Source organism: Hyla sarda, chromosome 7 (assembly GCF_029499605.1).
Source record: "Hyla sarda isolate aHylSar1 chromosome 7, aHylSar1.hap1, whole genome shotgun sequence".
Taxonomy (NCBI): domain Eukaryota; kingdom Metazoa; phylum Chordata; class Amphibia; order Anura; family Hylidae; genus Hyla; species Hyla sarda.
In genome coordinates, this window is record NC_079195.1 from 202,121,378 (window position 1) to 202,147,306 (window position 25,929).

At 40.8% G+C, this 25,929-nt stretch overlaps 1 protein-coding gene across 1 annotated transcript in view; it reads right to left on the reverse strand.

Annotated features, from left to right (window-relative positions):
• Positions 1 to 593: 593 nt before the first annotated feature.
• Positions 594 to 25,929, reverse strand: part of SHISAL2A (shisa like 2A) — a 122,292-nt gene continuing 96,956 nt past the window's right edge. The window contains exons 3-4 of the mRNA XM_056532227.1: positions 7,226 to 7,434; positions 594 to 3,749 (exon numbers count right to left, since the gene is read on the reverse strand). Of these exons, the coding sequence (XP_056388202.1) occupies positions 7,247 to 7,434 (188 nt within the window). The 3' untranslated portion in view covers positions 594 to 3,749; positions 7,226 to 7,246. The remainder of the gene's footprint in view (positions 3,750 to 7,225; positions 7,435 to 25,929) is intronic.

Genomic DNA, 25,929 nt, shown 5'->3' on the forward strand with positions numbered 1-25,929 from the left:
TAAAATGAGAAGCCCAAGGAGGGAAATATCAAGGCTGGGAAGAGAATCACATATCTGGCTCTTACACACCATCAAGACCTTCAAAAGCAACATGAAAAGCCATCAATTTATAAAAGTCTACACTAACCCGGCGGCCAAGGTATTGCCCTAAAACCGTCTGCTTTTCTACCTGCTCCTTAGCAGCTTGTCCCCCTCACATACTGTTTCCCTCCCTGTAGATTGTAAGCCCTCGCAGGCAGGGCCCTCGCCCCCTCTTTATCAGTGTCATTTACTGTTTAGGGTCATTGTACTTGCATTGTTATATGTATTTTAACCCCTCACCATATGTACAGATCCCTGGAACATACTCACTAAGGTTTCCACAGAAAATGCGGTGAATTTCAGCTCTGGAAAACCCCACAGCTCAAGCAAAATGTAGGCAAAAGTACGAAATGTAGGGAAACATTAGTAAATACTTGGGATAAATACCTGACGGGAATCAAAACCCATAAACAAAACTCCACTCCACTCTTAGTGAATCAGGGCCAATGCATTGACTATCATGTCAAAACCTCATTGGAGACAATGATCGACCTCGAGAGCACTGGAAGAAATAACTTTACATCTGATTTATTACAAAAGAAAAATAATTAACACTGGTCAGGTATAATATGAAAATGCATAAAATACAATAAATAGATCTAAAAAGAATTATGCACATACATTATCTCAAAGCAGTACAGCAGAAAAATGGAAATGGAACTAAAAAGTCTTTTCGACAATCTACGACTGATGTGGAAAAATAGTAAAAATTTCATAAAATGTTAATGCAAATTTTTTACATCTATGCAAATCAGCCCTCTTCAGTCAATATTCGTTTAATCACAGTTATATATTACTTATTTTATTAGTTGTCTTGATTTATAGGAAAAGCAGTTCTGGAATGGACAGGAAAAGGGAAGGGTGAGGAGCTTTGACTATGCTTTTCTATGGAGCCTGGGTAATTCTGTGACTAAATAAGTATGAGATAACTTTTAAATATGTCCTTTTTCCTGGATCAGTCTAAGAATGCAAACAATGCAGTTCCTTTAGAGCAGTGGTTTCCAACCTGGGGTACAAGTACCCCCAGGGTTACTTAGCAGTTCTCCAGGAGGTACTATAAAAAAAATCAGTAATGGTGGCCAAAGCCACTGGTTACTGCTTCTAAAGTGGCCAGGGCCACTTAAAAATAAATTAGCATTGGCTCTTGGTAGACTGGTGTCACTGCACCTAGGAGCAGCGCAGTAGGACAGCAGAGGAGAAGCACGGGCACCGGGCTGCTGTCAGCAGTAACTACCATTAGCTTCAGTGCTCCACTGCTTCTGCTGACTGGGCACCTACTGCTATTAGCCATAACAATAGGTCCCCGGACTAGAGGAGCAGTGGTGCACCAAAGTGGGACAGTATGGGGGCCTCAAACTATATATTGGGTCACAGAAGAGGCCTAACTACTTTATGGTGACACAAAGTGGGAGCTTTTACTATGTGCAACAATACACATGGGAAGTTTGTAAAGAGGTGGTTACTGTACTGGATAAAGGAGCCTAAAATGTTTGGTTGGCAGGTTCTGTGGAGACAAGTCTTGTCTGGGAAAAATCTTAATGGCGGTCTAGGCCAGATAGTGAAGAAAAGTAAAAGTAAACAAAAAGTCCCCCGATTCACAGAAGATGCCACCTGTGAATCGTGGGACTGGGGAGATAGGGAGGAGAAGATATATTAAAGTAAAGCAGATGAATTATACTTTATTCATATTATAGTATGAATATACTATTATATTCATACAAAAATGTCTCTAATATGGGGGTACAATTTTTGGAATGTACTGTCAAGTGGTACTCAGGCAAAAAAAAAGCTGTCCGGGCATGCTGGGAGTTGAAGGGCCACAGTTTGAAACCAATGCTCTAAAGAGAAGGCAAAAGGCTTATGTGAAGAATTTATTTGATCAATACTTTACTGAAATACTGCAAAAATAAATAAATAAATATATATATATTTTTTATACTTTTTTTTTGTAAAGATGATAAGATAAAACCTAGTTGTTCTAGGTAACATGATGGCAAATGAGAATGTAAGTATGTTCTTCAAGTCTTCCTCATTACATCTTTCAAGGGGCCTGGTGTCAACTCATTCGGGATTCCGAAATAATTTGTTGCTTTAGTGACGACTTCTTTGGTTATCGAATATTACAGAACTTGAATGTTGTTTGGACGGTTCCAAAAGTGAGATAAGTCCCAAGGAAGGTTTGTCGAAATGGGAGAAAGAGTCTTCAACTTTCATATCAAAGGTTTCCATAGAAGTTCTTCTTGTCTTCTTGTTCTTCTGGCCCAGCCCTCATTATAAACCCTGACTTGTCTTCAACTGAAATAATAAAACCTCTCTCGATACCATTGATTTCTCTATGTATTATAGATGAAAAAGAGGAGAAGACTCATCGCCTCATTGAATACTCGAGGCCAAGGCTAAAAAAAAAAGGCAATCCCTAAGGTACCTCATAGATTAAAGGCACAAGACTAAGCTCTAACCACCATGGCCCTACTTGTGTAGGCATCAGGATATACATGTAGTTTGGTGCATATACAAAAACTGACAACTTCTTATGGTCTAAAGAAGTAGAAAATATTATGAATGCATTGTGAAAGTGGCAGATATGGCATATTGAGACTTCTTGTCTTGTAAGCAAAGGAAACTAAAGGGTTTCATATTAGTTTAAATCCAGTGTCCAGACCCTGTCCAATTCGTAGTTAGAGATGGAATAAGCGCGCCCTAAATCTGTTCTCTCCCAGCTGTAAACCACATTACCAAGATGGTCAAATATTACATGTCTAAAGTTTAATTTTGAATGACAGATATACTTTAAGCTTTGCTGTGTAGACAGGGACAGAGACAACAGAGTCATTATTATTCAAGGGTAAAGATTTAATGACATATGATGGGTCTATTGAACCATTAAAGGCCTAGATAAGGCAATATAGCAATACTATATACATTAAAGATAAGGCATTGTCAGATTTGCTTCCTTGGCTATACAGGTTCGTTCTGGGGGGGAGGGGTAGTACACTTCCTAGTGACTGCATTATGATATGTTTCCACATTCAGGTTTTTTGACCCAAGTATGAATTAAAAAAGAGAAGTGTTTGTCTTTTCTTTAGATAAAGCCTCCATTCATGATACCTTCATTGTTTTGCCTTCAAAAACTGCATTAATTTGCCTAAGTATGGAAACACACTATTAAGACATTGACAGTTCTCTATGCAATAACTTATGCATTGCAGATGCCATAAGGTATTCTGGTGGTCTGACCACATTGATGTACAGAGATAAAAGGTGGAATTGCTATGTAATTCATGGGTTATGTAAGAGTTGGTATTTAGAATATGCTGAGGTTAGGTTTTATTTGAAAGAATAGAGCCCATTTATCAAATATAAAGGTGAGACAGTAGCAAATTTTTACATTTCTGTAATAGTGTATTAGGGCCAGACACATTCATCAGACAAGCATTTCTTATAATTGGAACACCATCGGAATCCACAGGGAATTTTTATTTCCAAGCAATGTGACTGTGTTCCTGGAAAAGCCAGATTAGTACAAATGCCACACAAAGACAAACAATGTAAAAGAGGCAATATAGATGTTTATTGATGAAATGCCTGGCATGAGTGCTGTAAGGCAGAAGGCGCGGGAGATCGAAGCCAAGCAGCTGTGCGAAAACACGGAATTCTAGCACAATGACCTGTGAGAAAGTGATAGAAAAAAAATTACGAATTAGTGACATAAAACCAAGTATAATCAGAATGAATGATGCATATTTGGTATCTCTTTCCTTCCTTTCCTCCCTCTTTCCTTTATTCCTAAAAATCTCCTCTCCATCTCTCTCCATTCATTTTAACAATCAATCTCTCTATACTCTCTTTTTTCTTTCTTTTTCTTTTTTTTCCCTCTTTTTTTTCCTTCCTTTTTTTCCCCTTCTCCCCTTTCTTTCTCTCTTTTCCTTCATTTATCTTATCTTAATCACCTGGTAATTCTCCTTCCCCAACTCTCCAGGCCAAAACTAAGCCCTCTCGTTAACCAGCCTCGACCTGACTATCCCAACTCCATCATCAGATGGGTATATAACCCACCTCCGATTTTGTAATGATATCGCAACATCTTTGTTGTTAAAACATCCTTAATCCATCTTTTCTCTTTTTAATCCATCCTCTCTCTCCTTTTATACATCTCATCCGTGAGAGATTTGGGAGAGGGATATTACTTCAAACAACAACACCACAACCACTCACCAAAACAAAAACAACAATAACAACAACAACAACCAAAAAAAAACTGAAATTTACTAAGAACTAATATATCATTAGATATTTAAACATAAATACATATATTTAATACCGAATTTGCACTTTTGCTCCTCTTCTCCTCAACCTCTCCCCCTCTTTGCTTTCCTAATATCCCATGAAAGGGATTGGGGTCTCAAGGCAGTACAATAATTTACTTGCTACTTTAATTTGATTCTCCCTCCCCCCTACCCCGGTGCTGGAAAGGAGAAAAAAGAAACCTGTATTATGAATGGCACATGGGGCCTTGTTGCAGATTTTGCATCGGGCCCAGAAGATACAAGCTACACCTCTTGACCCAGGTCCACCTGAAATGATCTTGAGAGAATTAATGCTAAATCTGAACTTTAATTGTCTTTTTAGGGAAATAAAGTCTCAGGTAGCTTTGAGGTAATAAGATCCCGGCACTCGAAAAAATGCTTGAAGAAATTCTTTATTTAATGCATAAACTATATAACGCAGCACGCGTTCCGGCTTTACTACAGCCTTCCTCAACTGCAGTTGAGAAAGGCTGTTGTAAAGCCGGAACGCGTGCTGCTTTATATAGTTTATGCATTAAATAAACTAAAGAATTTCTTCAAGCATTTATTCGAGTGCCGGGATCTTATTACCTCCATTGGGTTACTCGTCCCTGGCACCTACCTACACAGTACCGACCTGTCTATGCCTGAATCAGGTAGCCTTGAGACTGCCGCAAAAATGTGAGTCTACTAGCCAGAAGAGAGAACTGTTTCAGACCTGGAAAGCTATGTCATACATGGTGGGCCATTTGGCAACTTCATAAAATGTTGTCAGTATTAAAAATAGGATGCACATTGTCCAATGCCCTGCAAATATTGTGCATGTATTATATCAATTTGAATAGGACAAATTCGTGATATTTGTTGGTTTTCAGCCACTTGACCTCAACGTGCTGCCATATAGCCTCCATGAGGAATGTTCTCCACCAGGCGTAATGATTGTATGAGCTGGGCAGAGACGTGCTCAGCCACACACTTATCCCAGCAGGTTCTAATGATCGGTGGGATTCTGACCACTAAGACCCCACCATTAAAAACTTTTGACGTGTTTTTCACATCTTATAAATTTTTTAAAGTGAGAGTAATGCTTTGAGACAAAAGCGTTGATTTCCTATGTTCTATGTTATTATGCTGGGTTCACACTAGTGTCTGTTCTGTTGCCCTGCTCCATTATTGGAGCACAACAACAAAAAATGGTATTAACAGATCCATGGCACTCCTGACACCAGCAGTGTCTGACAGATGCTATTGACTTTGATCATCTAGGTTTCTGTTATTGTTACCCGCATTTTACTGGACAAAACAGTGCAGCATGCTGCACTTTTACGGCTCTGCAATAGAGCCTTTAACATAGCCTTAATGTTGAATTACATCTCAGAGATCATAGTTCCCGAACAGCTTACAGGACACCGGGAGGGACCTTACCTGCCGGTGTCTGCTCCGTGTCGGGATCCCCTGCATGGCCGGCGCTCTCCTTCGACGTCATTACGTTGTCGCGCACGCCGTCCCGTCATCCAATAGGAGCGGCGTGAGTAGCGACGTGATGACGGCGACAGAGAGCGTGGATCCCGGGGAAGAAGACGTCCGGAGCGTCGGGGATACCACGGGGACGCGGCAACAGCGAGGGAGCGACATCCAGGGCACCGGTGACGAGCGGTGACGAGTCCGGAGCAGCGGGACAGGTGAGTATTACCTCCTATCCAGTGGTCTTCAACCTGCGGACCTCCAGATGTTGCAAAACTATAACTCCCAGCATGCCCGGACAGCCAACGGCTGTCCGAGCATGCTGGGAGTTGTAGTTTTGCAACATCTGGAGGTTCGCAGGTTGAAGATCACTGTTGGGTGCAAAATCTTTTTTTTCTAGATTTTGCACCTTTAAAACAGGGTGCGTCTTATATGGCGGTGCGTGCTATAGGGCAAAAAATAAGGTAGTACTTATCAAAGATCAGGGTCTGTCAGAAGTCCACCTATATTAAAGGGGTACTCTGGGGGAACTAAACCTATAGCCCAACCTTCTCATCAACTTAGTTAATTGTCTAAAATAGCTATATAGAGCAGTTTCCCCTCTTTGGTTGTCACATGTATGAAGTGAAGGAATGACATCATGCAGTCATCCACTCTTTCTCTGTCTAAACCCCTCTCTGAAAGCAGCCCCCACCCTCCTGAGAGAGACACAGACCATTTGGTTTCTGCCCTGCACTGATGATTCATGTTCCCTTTAGTGCTGAGAACTGGGAGGTGTGTGCAGCCTCAGCCAATCAGACACTGAATCTGCTGCTCAAAGCAGGAGGTTGGGGGCTGGCAGAGCAGAGCTGCAATGATTACTGGGAGATGTAGGCAAGGGGGCTGAAGGATGGCAAAGAACATCAAGCAGCCAGAGAAGACAACAGGGGCCACAGGGGCCATGCACAGCAGGCAGGATGGTTTACAGTGAACATATCCATCTAGTGTGGAGCTTTTCTTTACACATATACTTCCTTGGAGTACCCCTATAATCACTTTGAAACCAATGAAGGTCCAGCTATCATCTTCTCATATCTCTTTATGCCTGTGTTTTACATGGACTTCCTCTTTAAATGGCCTAGCATGAAATGCAAACCTATAATTCTTGAGACTTGAGAACAGGACAATTCTACCACTTGAAAACCTGAACAAAAATAAGTTTTGTCTGAAATTCATCATTATGTGGAATCACGCTGCTGGGGGTGAAGGTTATTCCCATACAAAGAAGGAAATTACATATTGTGGGAGCTTTTTCTGACATTGGTACATGAACAAAAACCAATAGAAAATATACTGGAGGTAATGAAGCTGTCAGTACACAATGTAATTCCATTTTGGAAATGATCCATACATACTTGTGACAATGACAGCTGAGCTCACGAAGGTCCTTGGACATTGATTGTTGTCACAGTGGCAAGAAAACATCTCTGAAACAATCTATCGGGGTCCTGGGGTTGGTTATCACAGTCCAATTTATGGCTCAGAAAATGGCGCTTAAACCCGTTGGACACTGAAGTTGATTGGGTGGACCTGCTGGGACCCTCCAAGGAGTTTTGTTCTATGCCTAGAGGAGAAAATTGGCATGTTATATTCAATATAATAAGACATATTTATGGACATTTATCAACGGGTTTAGTCAGGTTTTCTTTACTATAATTGTCGCAAAATTGTCTCAACTGCGACTACTCGATTTTTCGTGCGACATTTTGACTGGAAAGCGAGAAAAGCAAGTTTTCCTAAAATTTACTATGTAGTAATAATTTTAAAATGGACTACGGGTAGTCAGGTATTTATTAACTGCGACAGTCGCAACTGCGCAAAAAAAAGTCGCAACAGCGTTAAAAATTGACTAAATTTACTCCAGCTCAAACATGGAGCAGAAAAAGCTACTACCAAAGTAAAAAAGGAAAAAATGCTTACGTGAAAGAAAATTATCAACAGGCTGAAAGCAGTTGATAAATACGTCGCACATAAGCAAAAAAAAAGTAAGGAAAAAATTACTAAAAAAAAGAATACATAAGCAAACATTGATAAATGTCCCTCATTACGGTTATGTATGTCAGAAATACAAGAGTGGCAGAAATACAACAATGGGTCCACTCTATGTTTTATTGATCGGTCATGTCACATACTGTGCAATTCTCTTACTTTCCCTCGCGAGATAAACTATGACAAAGTCCACTCTCCCTCTCTCCACCATAAGTTTTAACATGCATTTTCAGCTATATCTTGGTGGGTACGGGGGTAAAAATATTTTCCTTTTGCATATAAGACCTGAATAGGCAACAATGCCTTGAGGCTTCATTCACCCCTAATTCTCATATATTTGGGACGGTACTTGGGCCAACCTAGGCACAAAGAGCCGGGTGTGACTTTATCTGCTACACCAGTGTTTCCCTTCCTGTGGCTATCCAACTGTATCAAAAATACTACTCCCAGCAGGTCTGGATAGTTGATGCCTGTCCCAGTATGTTAAAGGGGTACTCCGCCCCTAGACATCTTATCCCCTATCCAAAGGATAGGGAATAAGATGTCTGATCACGGGGGTCCCGCCGCTGTGGACCCCTGCAATCTCTTTGCTGCACACAGCGTAATATCACGGCCACTCCCCTTCAATGCAAGTGTCGCATCGCCAGTCACCGGACGTCTGGGGTGCCGCAGATTAAATCTGGCACCAGTTGGTATTAAAGGGGTACTCCGGTGGAAAAGTCTTTTTTTTTTTTTTTTTTTATCAACTGGTGCCAGAAAGTTAAACAGATTTGTAAATTACTTCTGTTAAAAAATCGTAATCCTTCCAGTACTTATTAGCTGCTGAATACTACATAGAAAATTATTTTCTTTTTGGAACACAGAGCTCTCTGCTGACATCATGACCACAGTGCTCTCTACTGACATCTCTGTCCATTTTAAGTACTGTCCAGAGTAGGAGAAAATCCCTATAGCAAACATATGCTGCTCTGGACAGTTCCTAAAATGGACAGAGATGTCTGCAGAGAGCACTGTGGTCATGATGTCAGCAGAGAGCTCTGTGTTCCAAAAAGAAAAGAATTTCCTGTGTAGTATTCAGCAGCTAAGAAGTACTGGAAGGATTAAGATTTTTTAATAGAAGTAATTTACAAATCTGTTTAACTTTCTGGCACCAGTTGATAAAAAATAAAAATAAAAGTTTTCCACCGGAGAACCCCTTTAAAAACATTGTTTTCCATTGGATTACCCCTTTAAAGAAGTTTTCCTATCTAAGCTGCCCTGGAGATCAGCTGTTATCTTCAGGTAAAGCTTTGTGCAGCCACTTATTATCACTTGTAGAGAAAACGTAGCATTATATGGCGCTCACTGTGCTCGGTCATATAGATGATTTATTAAGAAAAAAGATTTACTGATTCAAACCAGACACGAAAGACGGAGACAGGAACAATCCAAACAATCCAAATAGCGTATAAAATGAGCTAGAGGTTTAATGCTTATCCCTTTCTGTCACAGTCATCATTACTATGTAGAGCAGTATTTGTCTACACAGCTATTTCTCCATCATTTGTAGTATTCAGATGTCCGGAGTAAATTATTTTGCCTTTCATAGTCTGCGTCCCTGTGAATTTGGAAGGTTTTAGCTTGAACAACGCGTGCTCATCTGAATGCATAATATCACAGGTGCTCAGATCTCTCAGGTAGTCGGCAGGATGAACACTAGTTATACCCCAGGCCTGGATTTCTTAAATCTCAAGGCTCATGTCACAGCTATATAACATTAAAGGGGTACTCCACCCCGAGACATCTTATTCTCTATCGAAAGGATAGGGGATAAGATGTCAGATCGTGGGGGTCCCGCCACTGGGGACCCTCGGGATCTCGGCTGCAGCACCCACCTGTTGCGGCTTCCGGCAGCGCTGGAGGATCTCATCCTAACGCCTCACGACCACAGTGACGGGAGATCGTGACGTCACGTCTCCGCCCCGTGTGACGTCACGCCCCGCCTCCTCAATGCAAGTCCATGGGAGGGGGCGTGACGGCTGTCACGCCCCCTCCCATAGACTTGCATTGAGGGGCGGGGCGTGACGTCACACGGGGGCGGAGTCGTGACGTCACGATCTCACGTCACCATGGTCGGGAGCCAAAGCCTCCAGCGTTTCCGGAAGCCGCAACAAGTGGGTGCTGCAGCCGAGATCCCGGGGGACCCCCGCGATCTGAAATCTTATCCCCTATCCTTTCGATAGGGGATAAAATGTCTAGGGGCGGAGTATCCCTTTAAGAGGATCAATAAAGCATATGTCTTATTATAAATCCCTGTTACAGCTTACTATGTTATATTTATTTATTTAAAGGGGTACTCCAGTGGAAAAAAATGTTTTCAAACTAACTGGTGCCAGAAAGTTAAACAGATTTGTAACTTACTTCTACATAATAATCTTAATCCTTCCAGTACTTATCAGCTGCTGTATGCTCCAGAGGAAGTTGAATCGTTCTTTCCAGTCTGACAACAGTGCTCTCTTCTGACACCTCTGTCCATGCCAGGAACTGTCCAGAGTAGAAGCAAATCCTCATAGGAAACATCTCCTGCTCTGGGTGGCAACACTGGAGGGCACTGTGTTCAGACTAAAAAGATCTACACAACTTCCCCTGTAGAATACAGCAGCTGATAAGTACTGGAAGGATTAACATTTCTAAATAGAAGTAATTTACAAATGTGTATAACTTTCTGGTACAAGTTTATTTAAAAATACATATATTTTCCACTGGAATACCTTTTTAATGATTTATTCAACCAATGATCAATATTATTTAACCATGGATCCATGATCGTTTCTATATTTAAATGTATGTTATAATTTTGTCATGTATACGTCATAGCTATTATGTATCCATATAATTACTTTTTACAGATATGCATCAGTATATATGCTATGGCAGGTTGCACAATAAATTAGAATAAATGAGGAGCGTTCCCTAGGCGAACAGGATTATTATTTAATATGTTTCAGGCATTCTGAAATTATTCATCTATTGAAAAGCAATTTAGTGTTCAATTAAAGTGAATTGGTTGGACAACATTTATCATGTATCCACAGGACAGGGAAGAAATGTATGATCACTGGGGTTCTAATCGATGAGACCCCCACCAATTTTACGATTGAGACCTGAGTCTCCTGCTTGAACAGAATTATGCTTTAGGGGAATCAGTTGTATTTGCTGCTATGATCTGCAGACACTGTTGGATAGCTGTTAGGGCATGAAAACAAACCTTTTTCTGGAGATGATGGTGGTTGCAGACTTATAAAATTTAATATTTTTTAATTTATCAGACAAGTGTCAAGGAGGCGGAGCTAAATTGCACACGAGGCACAACCTGGCACGCCTCCTTGATTACCCTCATCTCTCAGCCATTCCTTAATTGACATACAGGGCCCAAGATGTAGTCAAGGGGGGGACTTGGAGGTGAGGATGAATGAGAAGGTATGCCAGGTTGTGGCACTTGAGCTGCACGGCCCTGCCTCTTTGACACTTGGCTGAAAAAATAAAAAGGGGATTTTATCAGTCTGAAAACCCCAATTAGCTCCAGAAAAGTTACAGTTTACAGCTCTCAAACAATGACAGATTTCCTCAGCACTGGTGCAAGGATTTTTGCCACCCTAGGCAAAACCTAAATTTGCCCTCAACAGAACGCCATACCAGAACAGAACAATACCTCCATACTGTGACTAAATAACAATACCATACCAGAACAGAACAATACCGCCATACCATAACTGAATAACAATGCCATACCAGAACAGAACAATACCTCCATACTGTGACTAAATAACAATGCCATACCCGAACAGAACAATACCGCCATACCATAACTAAATAACAATGCCATACCAGAACAGAACAATACCCCCATACTGTGACTAAATAACAATGCCATACCAGAACAGAACAATACCCCCATACTGTGACTAAATAACAATGCCATACCAGAACAGAACAATACCCCCATATCGTGACTAAATAACAATTCCATAACAGAACAGAACAATACCCCCATACCATGACTAAATAACAATGCCATACCAGAACAGAACAATATCGCTATACCGTGACTAAATAACAATGCCATATCAGAACAGAACAATACCTCCATACTGTGACTGAATAACCATGCCATACCAGAACAGAACAATACCCTCATACTGTGACTAAATAACACTGCCATATCAGAACAGAACAATACCCCCATACCGTGACTAAATAACAATTCCAGAACAGAACAATACCCCCATACCGTGACTAAATAACAATGCCATACCCGAACAGAACAATACCCCCATACCGTGACTAAATAACAATGCCATATCAGAACAGAACAATATCTCCATACCGTGACTAAATAACAATGCCATACCAGAACAGAACAATACCCCCATACCGTTACTAAATAACAATGCCATACCAGAACAGAACAATACCCCCATACTGTGACTAAATAACACTGCCATACCAGAACAGAACAATACCCCCATACGTGACTAAATAACAATGTCATACCAGAACAGAACAATATCTCCATACTGTGACTAAATAACAATGCCATACCAGAATAGAACAATACTCCTATACCGTGACTAAATAACAATGTCATACCAGAACAGAACAATACCCCCATACCGTGACTAAATAACAATGCCATATCAGAACAGAACAATACCTCCATACTGTGACTAAATAACAATGCCATACCAGAACAGAACAATACCCCCATACCGTGACTAAATAACAATGTCATACCAGAACAGAACAATATCTCCATACCGTGACTAAATAACAATGCCATATCAGAACAGAACAATACTGCCATACCGTGACTAAATAACAATGCCATATCAGAACAGAACAATACCTCCATACTGTGACTAAATAACAATGCCATACCAGAACAGAACAATACCCCCATACCATAACTAAATAACAATGCCATACCAGAACAGAACAATACCTCCATACTGTGACTAAATAACAATGCCATACCAGAACAGAACAATATCTCCATACTGTGACTAAATAACAATGCCATACCAGAACAGAACAATACCCCCATACTGTGACTAAATAACAATGCCATATCAGAACAGAACAATACCTCTATACTGTGACTGAATAACAATGCCATACCAGAACAGAACAATACTGCCATACCGTGACTAAATAACAATGCCATACCAGAACAGAACAATACCTCCATACTGTGACTAAATAACACTGCCATACCAGAACAGAACAATACCCCCATACTGTGACTAAATAACAATGCCATATCAGAACAGAACAATACCTCTATACTGTGACTGAATAACAATGCCATACCAGAACAGAACAATACTGCCATACCGTGACTAAATAACAATGCCATACCAGAACAGAACAATACCTCCATACTGTGACTAAATAACAATGCCATATCAGAACAGAACAATACCTCTATACTGTGACTGAATAACAATGCCATACCAGAACAGAACAATACCTCCATACTGTGACTAAATAACAATGCCATATCAGAATAGAACAATACTGCCATACCGTGACTGAAGAACAACGCCATACCAGAACAGAACAATACCTCCATACTGTGACTAAATAACAATGCCATACCAGAACAGAACAATACCACCATACTGTGACTAAATAACAATGCCATACCAGAACAGAACAATACCTCCATACCGTGACTAAATAACAATGCCATATCAGAACAGAACAATACCCCCATACCGTGACTAAATAACAATGCCATATCAGAACAGAAAAATACCCCCATACCGTGACTAAATAACAATGCCATACCAGAACAGAACAATACCACCATACTGTGACTAAATAACAATGCCATACCAGAACAGAACAATACCTCCATACCGTGACTAAATAACAATGCCATACCAGAACAGAACAATACCTCCATACTGTGACTAAATAACAATGCCGTACCAGAACAGAACAATACCTCCATACTGTGACTAAATAACAATGCCATATCAGAATAGAACAATACTGCCATACCGTGACTGAAGAACAACGCCATACCAGAACAGAACAATACCACCATACTGTGACTAAATAACAATGCCATACCAGAACAGAACAATACCTCCATACCGTGACTAAATAACAATGCCATACCAGAACAGAACAATACCTCCATACTGTGACTAAATAACAATGCCATACCAGAACAGAACAATACCTCCATACTGTGACTAAATAACAATGCCATATCAGAATAGAACAATACTGCCATACCGTGACTGAAGAACAACGCCATACCAGAACAGAACAATACCTCCATACTGTGACTAAATAACACTGCAATACCAGAACAGAACAATATCTCTACTGTAACTAAATAACACTGCCAGACCAGAACAATACTACCATGCCGTGACTATATAAAAACGCCATACCAGAAAAGAAACATACCACCATACCGTGACTGAATAACAATGCCATACCAGAACAGAACAATACCGCCATACCATAACTGAATAACAACGCCATACCAGAACAATACTGCCGTACCCTGACTGAATAAACATGCCATACCAGAACAGAAAAATACAACCATACTGTGACTGAATAACAACGCCATATCAGAACACAACAATACTGCCATACCCTGACTAACACTGCAATAAGCTGTTGCAAAACTACAACTCCCAGCATGCCCAATTGCAGTTTTGCAACACCTGGAGGCACCCTGGGAAACACTGGTGTATATATATAGAAAGAAATAATGGAAGAGCAGCACAACAAAGAAAATCAGGAAAAAAAATAGCTGGGTGCAGGCAACTAGTTGGCCCCGGTCAAGGGCCCAAATCCAGATAAATAGCAAAAGATAGTGGCAGCACTCCAAAAATGGTGAAGAAAGATAAGGGGGCTTTATTCCATATACAAAAACAAGAGCAATGTTTCCGCTGCCTGTGCAGCCTTTTTCAAGCATGTCATGTGACCAAAGTAGGTGGTTTAAATGCAGCATACAAAGCTATTAAGTGTGCATACAGTGAAAATGACAATTAATACAAAAATACATAATTTAACATAATATAAAGTTGATATATATAAAGTGCATCATATATGAGACAAATACATTCGTCAAGATAATAGTGCAGAGATGGTACAGTGCAAAAGTGAAGATCGCATGAAAAAGATGCAGAAACAGCTATATTTCGGTTGCCTATATGCCACCGTAATTGGCCAGTCTATATTTATGGAAAAATGATGGACATAAAAGTCTATATTTATGGAAGAGTGATGGACATAAAATTTGAGACAACTGAGAAATAATTGAGGGCAACTTGATACATTTACATGAAATAATTAGAATTATTGCCATTCCTTCTTTAAATGGGCACTGTCACCAACTTTATTTTTTGATATGTTGTAGTACTTATGTACTACAACATATCTCTAATATACTTTTATTTATATTTTTTCCATTAAAAAGGTTTAATTTACATTTAAAAACCGGCCAAGAAAAAGGACTGATTTTGGAGTGGCAATCAGTCCTTTTTCAGTTAGACTGCCCTCGCTCTCTGCCTGTCAATCAGACAGGCGGGAGCAAGCGCATTGGCTCCCCGGCCACTGGCTTGGAGGCCACTCCTCCCGCACATCGCCGCCGCTGCCTCGTTGCCGAAGCTTTCCCTGCACGCCCGCTGCCGGACTTTGCAGTAACTGCAAGTGTAATGAGGGAACGGGGTATGCGGGGGGGGGGGGAGGAGGGAACGGGCTAGCGGGAAAAAAAAAATAGGATGGTGGGAGCTACCCTTTAAAGGGGTTGTCCAGGAAAAGAAAAACAGAGCTGATGTCTTCCAAAATAAGTGCCACGTCTGTCCCCAGGTTGTGTGTAGTATGACAACTTAGCTCAATTAATTTAAATGGGACTGAGATGCAGTACCACATACAACCCGGGGACAGACAAAGCACTGTTTTTTGGAAGAAATCAGCTCTGATCTTCTAATCCTGGATAACCCCTTTAAGTCTATAAATACCTTTTGCAACCCTATTTTCTTTGTTGTCTTCCTGCATCTGCAACTGAAAATTAAGAAGCTTTAAAAAGATTAGAAATTCCTTATTGTTTGGTGTCTACAGCCACTAAGAAGTGGTGGATGAATACGAAGAAGTACAAATGGCCTATTAGACTACACAGTGCTTGTTTGTAGTCTGTTGCCACGGAGACATATAGATTCATATAGTAGCTGTAGACACAAAATAGTCGCACATTTCTAACCAAGACTGCAAATTTGCTTATTTTCTATTGTATAATTATTGGAAAAAAAATAAAATGTGTACATAGTTCATTTGGCTAGAATACAAAAGTCAACAAAACGTAGAACTAATTTATGAGGATTTTCATTTGTTTCACCTTTTTTTTCTACTCTAAACCAACCACATCCTTTTTTTACGTTAACTATAATGGAGGGGCTGAGAGTTTGATAGAAGCGCATATCCAAGTTGAACACACAACCATATACATTTTTTATGTTTTTATGTTTATGTTTTTGATGCATTTTTTTATGTACTCAGCGGGCTTAAAAAAAAACAAATAGACTGCAATTTCTAATCCCCCAAAAAGTGCTGTTTTCAGATATTCTTAACACATGTAAAGTCCTTTATGGTCATCCCAAGGGGGGGAGGTAATACACGTTTTTATATTCATCCAGTGCCAATAAGTATCCGCTTCTTTTTGGAGTGTTTCATTTTTTTATTTTGCTACAGCATTAATTTGTAGAACATGGCTTTCTGACACTGATCAAAGAGGAAAGACTCTTTAATGTGAGAAGTTTCTACAAAGTAATTTACATTGATTACAATGATTAAACGCAGAACTGGAAGCTCTAACTGGATCATTACTCAGTCAATTGGTTTTAGAAGTCACATAATTGGAGGCATATTTTTAGAGCCAAAGATGATTTAGATCCCCTCCTGTGATAAAAGGTAAGTCATTCACAAGCAAGATTAAAGAGGTACTCCACCCCTAGACATCTTATCCTCTATCCAAAGGATAAAGGATAAGATGTATAATCACAGGGGTCCGGATGATGGGACCCCCTGCGATCTGAACACTGATGTTTAGAATGCCAGGTTAGGGCGGCTGAGGTCATGCTTCATGCCATGCCCCCTCCATTCATGTCCATAGAAGGGGGCGTGATGAGCGACCACAGCCATCACACCCCCTTCCATAGGCATGCAAAGGAGGGGACATGGCGTGACATCGCAACCACGGGTGTCCAAACCCGTCGTTCTGACAATAAATGTTCAATCTTTGCGTATCTCCAGCTCTCCCATAGAGATGTGTGTCAACAGTAATCTGTGCAGGATCGCTCCATACATGGAGCAAGTCAGGTGCCAGGCAGAAGATCGCAGAGGTTCCAGCTGTCGGTCCCTCCATGATCGGACACCTATCCACTATGTCTGTCTGTGCTCCCATAACATAGAAAAATGCTTTTATTCTCTGGTGCCAAGAGTCAAAGAAGCATTCACAAGCCAATAAAGTGCTCAGGGTTAGAATGTTGCTCCCTCTTCCATCCCTGCCCTTGCTTGATTGACAGTCAGCTGGAAACCGAGCCTTGTTTACAAATCTCCTTCTTGCACTCTACATATAAATTGTGTTCAGATGTATACAGGCAACTCTTAAATAAATAAATAAATATATGTGTGTGTATGTATATATATATATACATATATATATATATATATATATATATATGCACACACAAATATATATATATATATATATATATATATATATATATATATATACACACACACAGTTGTAAGACTCACGGCAGTAGGCTGGAATAGAGACGGTAGTAGTGGATCCACTGGACCTGTGTGGCAGATGATGTGGGCTGTACCAGGGAGCGGAGTCTAAGGTGCTGCTGGTTTTCACCAGAGCCTGCCGCAAAGCGCAATGAACTTGCAGCGGCAGGCGGCATCCAGGTCGCTACACCTGGCACAACTCGACCACACAGACAGCTGAGGAGGTTTGAGGCATAGGAGGGATACAGCAACTCGTGGTCTGGATAGCAGTAGGTCCGGGCAGGCAGCACAGGAGTGTAGTCAAGAACGTAGCAGGAGGTCAATAGGCAGGCGGCAGAGGAGCAGGGTCAGGTCACGGAACAAAGGGTCTGGAATACGGATAAGCAGGAATACAGGAATGCTTTCTCTAAGGCACTAGGGCAACAAAGGTCTGGCAGTGAGTGGGGGGAGGTGCAGAAACTTAAAAGGAAGGTGCAGGTGCAAGTACTAATTAAGGGAGCACTGGCCCTTTAAAATTTAGAGCACCAGCGTGCACGCTAGGGGATGGGGGCACATGCGCCGGTGCCTCTAGGAGACAGAAGGAAGCAGCGGTGATTGACGGGCTGGGACTCACATGCAGGCGTGTCCCACGATGCGAATCCTAGCCCCGCCGGCAGATGCAGATATGGGAGGATAGTGCTCACAGCCAGCGTGTCTGCCGGAGCGTTAACCGTAACAATAATATATATATATATATATATATATATATATATATATATGTACATAAAGCAGAGAATAAAAAACAGCACATTCCTTTCTTTCAAAATGTTGGATTGTACGTGGTGCATGCAGATTCTGGGGTCCGGGTCAGAGCTCACTACTTTACACTAGTGTTGACCGGCATAGGCCATATTCGAATTCACGAATATTCGCGAATATCTGGACGAATATTCGTCATATATTCGCGCATATTCTCATATTCGTAATATTCTCGTTTGATTTTCGCATATGTGAAAATTCGCGTATGCGAAAATAACACAAAAATTAACATAAACGTAAATTCGCATGTGCGAATATTTGCATATGCAAATTTTCGTATATGCGAAAATTCGCGCACCAATCTCACACAATAGTATTAGAGCCTTTTTTAGACCACACAAGCTGGAAGCAGAGAGGGGTGATCACTGTGATGTGTACTGTGAAAAAAAAAAAAACGAATATTCGTAATTACGAATATATAGTGCTATATTCGCGAATATTCGCGAATAAAATTCGCATTGCGAATATTCGTGAGCAATAGTGTTGAGCGGCATAGGCCATATTCGAATTCGCGAATATTCGCGAATATATGGACGAATATTCGTCATATATTCGCGGATATTCGCATATTCGTTATATTCCCGTTTTATTTCCGCATATGCGAACATTCACGTATGCGAAACTATCATATGTGCATATTAGCATATACAAAATTAACATACGCGAAAATTCGCATATGCGAAAATTCGCATGTGCTAATTTTCGCATATGTGAATTTTCGCGTGCCAGTCTCACACAGTAGTATTAGAGCCTTCTTTACACCACACAAGCTGGAAGCAGAGAGGGATGATCACTGTGATGTGTACTGTGAAAAAAAAAAAAAAAAAAAAAAACGAATATTCGTAATTACGAATATATAGCGCTTTATTCGCGAAATTCGCGAATTCGCGATATTCGCGAATAATATTCGAATTGCGAATATTCGTGAGCAACACTAGTGAGCAACACTACTTTACACAGCACAGAAGATATCAGAACAATACACAAGAAATACGAAAAATATTCGGTGTATATCCTATCATTAAAAAAAAAGGGTCTCGCAGAAAACATTTCACCTGGCGAGCTGGTCGAAATGTCACTTGCTGTGAGACACTTTTTTATCATTGGATAAACACCGAATATTTTTGTTACCTATTAGTGTTGAGCGGCATAGGCCATATTCGAATTCGCGAATATTCGCGAATATATGGACGAATATTCATCATATGTTCGCGTATATTCGCATATTCGTTATAATCCTGTTTATTTTCGCATATGCGGAATTTCGCATATGCGTAAATTAACATACGTGAATATTAGCTTATACAAATTTCGTATACACAAACATTCGCATATACGAAAATTATCATATGTGAATATTTATGTCATGTTATTTTCGTAGTTGCTAATGTTCGCATGTGCGAATATTGGTGTATGTAATTTTCGCATTTACTGATTATTGCGTATGTTGATTTTCGTATTTGCGAATATTCGTATATGCTTCCAGCTTGTGTGGTGTAAAGAAGGCTGTAATACTACTGTGTGAGACTGCCATCCAAAAATTCGCATATGCGAAAAGTAGCATACGCTAATTTTCGCGTATACGAATTTTCGCAAATGTAAATTTTGTAATTTGTTTTCACATGATAATTTTCGCATACGCGAATGTTCGCATATGCGCAAATAAAAGGAAAATATAACGAATATGCGAATATTCGCGAATATATGACGAATATTCGTCCATATATTCGCGAATATTCGCGAATTCGAATATGGCCTATGCCGCTCAACACTAATATATATATACAGTGGTCCCTCAACATACTATGGTAATTGGTTCCAAATGGACGATTGTTAGTTGAAACCATCGTATGTTGAGGGATCCGTGCAATGTAAAGTATAGGACAGTGGTCTCCAACCTGCGGACCTCTAGATGTTGCAAAACTACAACTCCCAGCATGCCCGGACAACCAACGGCTGTCCAGGCATGCTGGGAGTTGTAGTTTTGTAACATCTGGAGGTCCGCAGGTTTAAGACCACTAGTATAGGAGGTTATACTCACCTGTCCCTACCGCTCACCGCTGCCCGCCGCTCACCGCTGCCCTGGATGTCGCCCTCCATCGCGTCCCCGGACCATCTCTGCTGCGTCTCTTCATCGCCGTTATCACGTCGCTGCGCACGCCGCTCCTATTGGATGACGGGACGCGTGCGCGATAACGTGATGACGACGATAAAGAGCGCCGGTGATGCAGGGGATCCCGAAGAGGATGGTCCGGAGCGGCATAGGCCATATTCGAATTCGCGAATATTCGCAAATATTCGCAAATATATGGGCGAATATGCGAAAATTGACAAATGCGAAAATTTGCATATACAAAAATTAGCATAAGCCAAAATTCGTATATGCGAAAATTATCATATGTAAATGTTCGCATATGCGAATAATTCGCACGCCAGTCTCACACAGTAGTATTAGAGCCTTCTTACACCACATAAGCTGGAAGCAGAGAGGGATGATCACTGTGATGTGTACTGTGAAAAAAAAAAAAAATAACGAATATTCGTAATTACGAATATATAGCGCTATATTCGCGAATATTCGATATGCGATATTCGCAAATAAAATTCGAATTGCGAATATTCGCGAGCAACACTAATTCTTACCCATAGATGTAGATTAGGGTGTCACCCCAGATCCCCAACATTTTTTGTGGCCTTCCTCATGGGGTTGCTAGATATCTGCATATGCGTAATACCATGATACAACAGTGGAACATGGTTGGTGTAAATTTGAAAATAACTGCACAATGAAAAAAAAATTATAGCATCCACTAATGTGTCTCTTTTTGTACCATACACAGATAGATTAGTTAAATAAATCTAAATGTCCATTCCTTAGAAATGTATGCTACAGATGAGAATAACAGTGAGCGCTTCATGTGCAGGACTTAAATATATTTAAAGCCTATATCTGCTGGGTAGCAACCTGTGATCTCCTATACGGAGCCCCGGCTCTCCTACACAGTGACATATCACGACCCGCACCTGAAGCAGGGGGGCCATGCCTCCTCCATATAGCTCCCTCATAGAGCTATATGGAGGGGGCGTTGCGGCCCCTGCCTCACGCAGGGGTCATGACGTGCCACTGTGGAGGACCCCCGCGATCTAAAACGTATCCCCTATCTGCAGTTTTTTTCTATGTTACTTCTTCTTTAAGGAAACAATGTAAATTCCAGTGGAGTTTCAATAAAGACGAATGGGATGGCACTCACCATAAAGCAGATCAAATTTATTTCCAAACAGTCTGGTCAAAGATACAGAATGGTTGATGGGCCATTTCATGTTTCACAAAAGTACTTAGTTGTGAAATGGCCTGTGGGTCATTTTGTATCTTTGACTAGATTGTTTGGAAATAAATTTGATCTGCTTTATGGTGAGTGCCACCCAATTTGTCTTTATTATGTAATTTCTTATGTAGCCCTATGTAATTTCTGGAGAGAGCACAACTTATTTCGATAAAGCAGTAATGGGAAAGTTTAAGGTGACTGGACTGCAAGTGCACTCCTCTACATGTGGTGTAGTGGTAGTGCCTACCATGCTTTTTCTCTTTTCTCTATATGGATGTAAATTTCAGTGGCACTATACAGCAGCATACAGAGTGCCAAATGGGTCTATCATGGAGGCTTCCATTCTGTATGTTGCCATGTAGGCTTGATACTCACAGCCTTACATGCCTTCCCTTCAACTAAACAATTGTAAAAAAAAAAAAAAAAATAACCAACTGAAATTCAAGACTAAATTGCTTTGCTATAGCAAAAAAATGTATACAAAAAATGTTTTTTAACCTAAGACATTACATTATGAATCGTTTTAGATGTAAGTTGCTTGTATTTGGTCCCCATGATGGTGTCCTTCAAGGTTATGTTCACAGAGCTATAGACGTTCCTAATATTATGAAATTCTCCTGTGCCCCCAGGGGAGGATCGGAATACAAAACTCTGGCATTACTAATTCCAAATAATATCAATGTAAAAATGAAAGGAAGGCTGGCGCATGTTTAATTGAAAACAAAGTCTGTAAAGTCGCCATTCAAAGGCACAGCATGGATCAGGTCAGACCTGTAGAGAAACAAATCTACTCTATAACCGCTTGAATGAATTGTTTTGCGGTTCCTTATTCTGAAGCACAACAATATAATTCATTGCTCTTTGTATCACCAAGTACTGCAGACATAATGTAATACAGGCTAGATCTAAACTTGAAAAAAGTTAAGCCTAGCAATTAGAGATGAGCGAACTTACAGTAAATTCGATTCGTCACGAACTTCTCGGCTCGGCAGTTGATGACTAAGCCTGCGTAAATTAGTTCAGCTTTCCGGTGCTCCGGTGGGCTGGAAAAGGTGGATACAGTCCTAGGAAAGAGTCTCCTAGGACTGTATCCACCTTTTCCAGCCCACGGGAGCACCTGAAAGCTGAACTAATTTATGCAGGAAAAGTCATCAACTGCCGAGCCGAGAAGTTCGTGACAAATCGAATTTACTGTAAATTCGCTCATCTCTACTAGCAATCCTTTTAACTTTTTCAAAGTCTCATCTCAATTAGGCTATGCTCACAAGGCTTAAAATGTGCAGAATGTCCACCCGGAAAATACGGACACGACATTCTGCACATATGAATGCTCCGGCAGTACTAGGACTGCTCAGGAATGTGCCACCTCCATAGATGGCAATGCATTTCGAAGGGAAACATCTGCACAGGAATTCTGCCATGGGAAATCAATGGGACTCTGCTGCAGCAGAATTTCCCAGTGGAATATTTCTGTGTAATTCCGCACGGAAATTCCGCCATATGACCATAGCCTTACTGTTTGCTTCACAATCACTCCTGAGACTCTCTTAGATCATGAGTTACAGCCTGGGTTATAATTCATGGATTGCAGCAGTCTCAGGGCCGAGAATTAAAGGGGTTCTCCGTTGGAAACATCTTATCCCCTCATAGGATGTTAGATCGCGGGGTTCCTGCTGCTGGGGTTCCCCTGTGATCTCCACTGCAGCACCCCTGTCATTTAGTGCAGGGAGCGAACTCCGCTCAGTGTCCGGTGATTGGTGATGAAAGCCGCCATGCCCCCTCCTATAGACATGAATGGGAGCGTGGTGTGTTGGCACAAGCACGGAAGCTGAAAGCCGCCACTGCCGGCCCGAAGATCCGTGCTGGCAGGACCCCAGCGATCTAACATCTTATCCCCTATACTTTGGATAGAGGATAAGATGCTCCCAATGGAGTACCCCTTTAATGCAATCCAAACTAGTGTTCCGGAGATCGATGGGGGTCCGACTGCTTTGGGCGATCAGAGACTTGTGGATAAGTTGTTTTTCACTGGACAACCTCTCTAAAGTTCTGTATAACATTGGTTGTATGTTTAGGTTTGTTGTCCTACTGCAGACTGCAGAATAAATTTGGGACCAATCAGATGCAATCCATTGCATCATGGATACATATCTGCCTGTTTTTTTCAGCATTGGGGGCACCATTAATCCTGACCCCCAACCTGATTTGCTGAAATGTAGCCCCAAACTTGCAAAGTGTATCCACAATGCTTCATTGTTGCCTACAGTCATTATTGTACCACTCTTCAGGTCTAGTTGCTCGGCCTAGTTTTTAGGTAGAAGATATAGTTTTTTTTACTACAATTCTTCCATGTAGACCACTTCTGGACAGACTTCTTTAAACAGTAGATGGGTGTCCCTGGGTCCCAATGGTTTCTGCCAGTTCTGAGCACCACTGAACATCTGATTTTGAAGGGAAACAAGCATGATGTGTCTGATCTGCTGCACTGCTTCCTCAGCTGGCCATTGTCTCTATGTTCTTCAACATGGCTGTTACTTTGCACTTCTTCAAAAGAGCTAAAAGAGTTTGGCTGTTCCTCACCCAGTTTTAAGCCTCTTACACAGCTGTTTCTGTTTCAGTGATCTACTTTGTTTCAACCTTTAAAGGGGTACTCCGGTGAAAAACAATTCTTTTAAAAATCAACTGGTGCCAGAAAGTTAAACAGATTTGTAAATTACTTCTATTTAAAAATCTTAATCCTTCCAGTACTTCTCTGTAGTAGCTGCTGTAGTAGCTGCTGTATGCTTCACAAGAAATTCTTTTCTTTTTGAATTTCTTCTGTGTCTGACGACAGTGCTCTTTGCTGACACCTCTGTCCATGTCCAGAACTGTCCAGAGCAGGCGCAAATCCCCATAGCAAACGTCTCCTGCTCTGGACAGTTCCTGACATGGACAGAGGTGTCAGCAGAGAGCACTGTGATCAGACATAAAAGAAAACTACTTCCTCTGGAGCATACAGCAGCTGATAAGTACTGGAAGGATTAAGATTTTTAAATATAAGTTATTTACAAATCTGTTTAACTTTCGGCACCAGTTGATTTTAAGAAAATTGTTTTCCACTAGAGTACCCCTTTAAATATAAATTTTGATTATTATCCCTTTGTTTGGTATAATTGGTTAATGATACACTTGACTCTAATCTGACAAAATCCCTAACCTTGTGCAAGTCTACTAAGAATACTTGTTACTCTGATACTTGAGGGCAATTAATTCTCTTTTGAGGGGGGTGGGAGAGGGGGGGTCACACCAATTATTGATTTGATGTAGATTTCTCTTATGTTCATTTACTTTGTATTTTGTTAATTTCTTAAAATAAACTATTAATACCATTTTTTTAAAAGCATTCTTACATTGCAGCATTCTTTCCCTACCTGCCTAAAACTTTAGCATGGTACAGTCGATTGTATTTGTATGCTGCACAGGCACATTGTCTATGAAAAAGTTATTACAGCCTGAGTGGCAGGTGCGTTGCTGGCTGACGGCGCGCGATCTGGTGATTGTGTTTACATGTATCACCTTCGCCGATAATCAACACTGTCATTTATCACACACAGGAGAGAGGGAAAGCCCAAAGAGAATTACATGGTAGTGTCAGTCATTTTCCTGCGCTGGCAATTCATTCGCACAAACCAGAAACATTTCTCTGATAGACAAGACTATTAGATGCATGAGATGAAGATATATAATTATAGTTATAGTATGTGTTCACAGTTTATTCATTAAATGGGTACTCTCATAAAAAAATATTTTTTATTAAATAGATTATGTAAAAAAAATGTTTCTAATATATTTTATTTTAAAAAAATCGTGTTATATGTGTTTTTTTACCTGCCCACTAGGTGTCACCCTATATGGCTCAGGATTACTTGACCCCCCTCCCCCTGACGTTCAGCACGTTCGGACCAACGCTGGCCAGGCAGCGTGGCACAGCGTGGCCCAGAACGCGCATTCACGTGAATGAGGAGAGGGAGATGCAGGCGAGCGGGGATATTTAAATTTTGTGCGCCGCGCGCACATGAGCGCTGTGCTCCCTCTCTGCCCATTTTCTATACAGGCAGAGAGCGAGTACAGCTCTTATGCGCACGTGTTGCGCGAAATTTAAATCT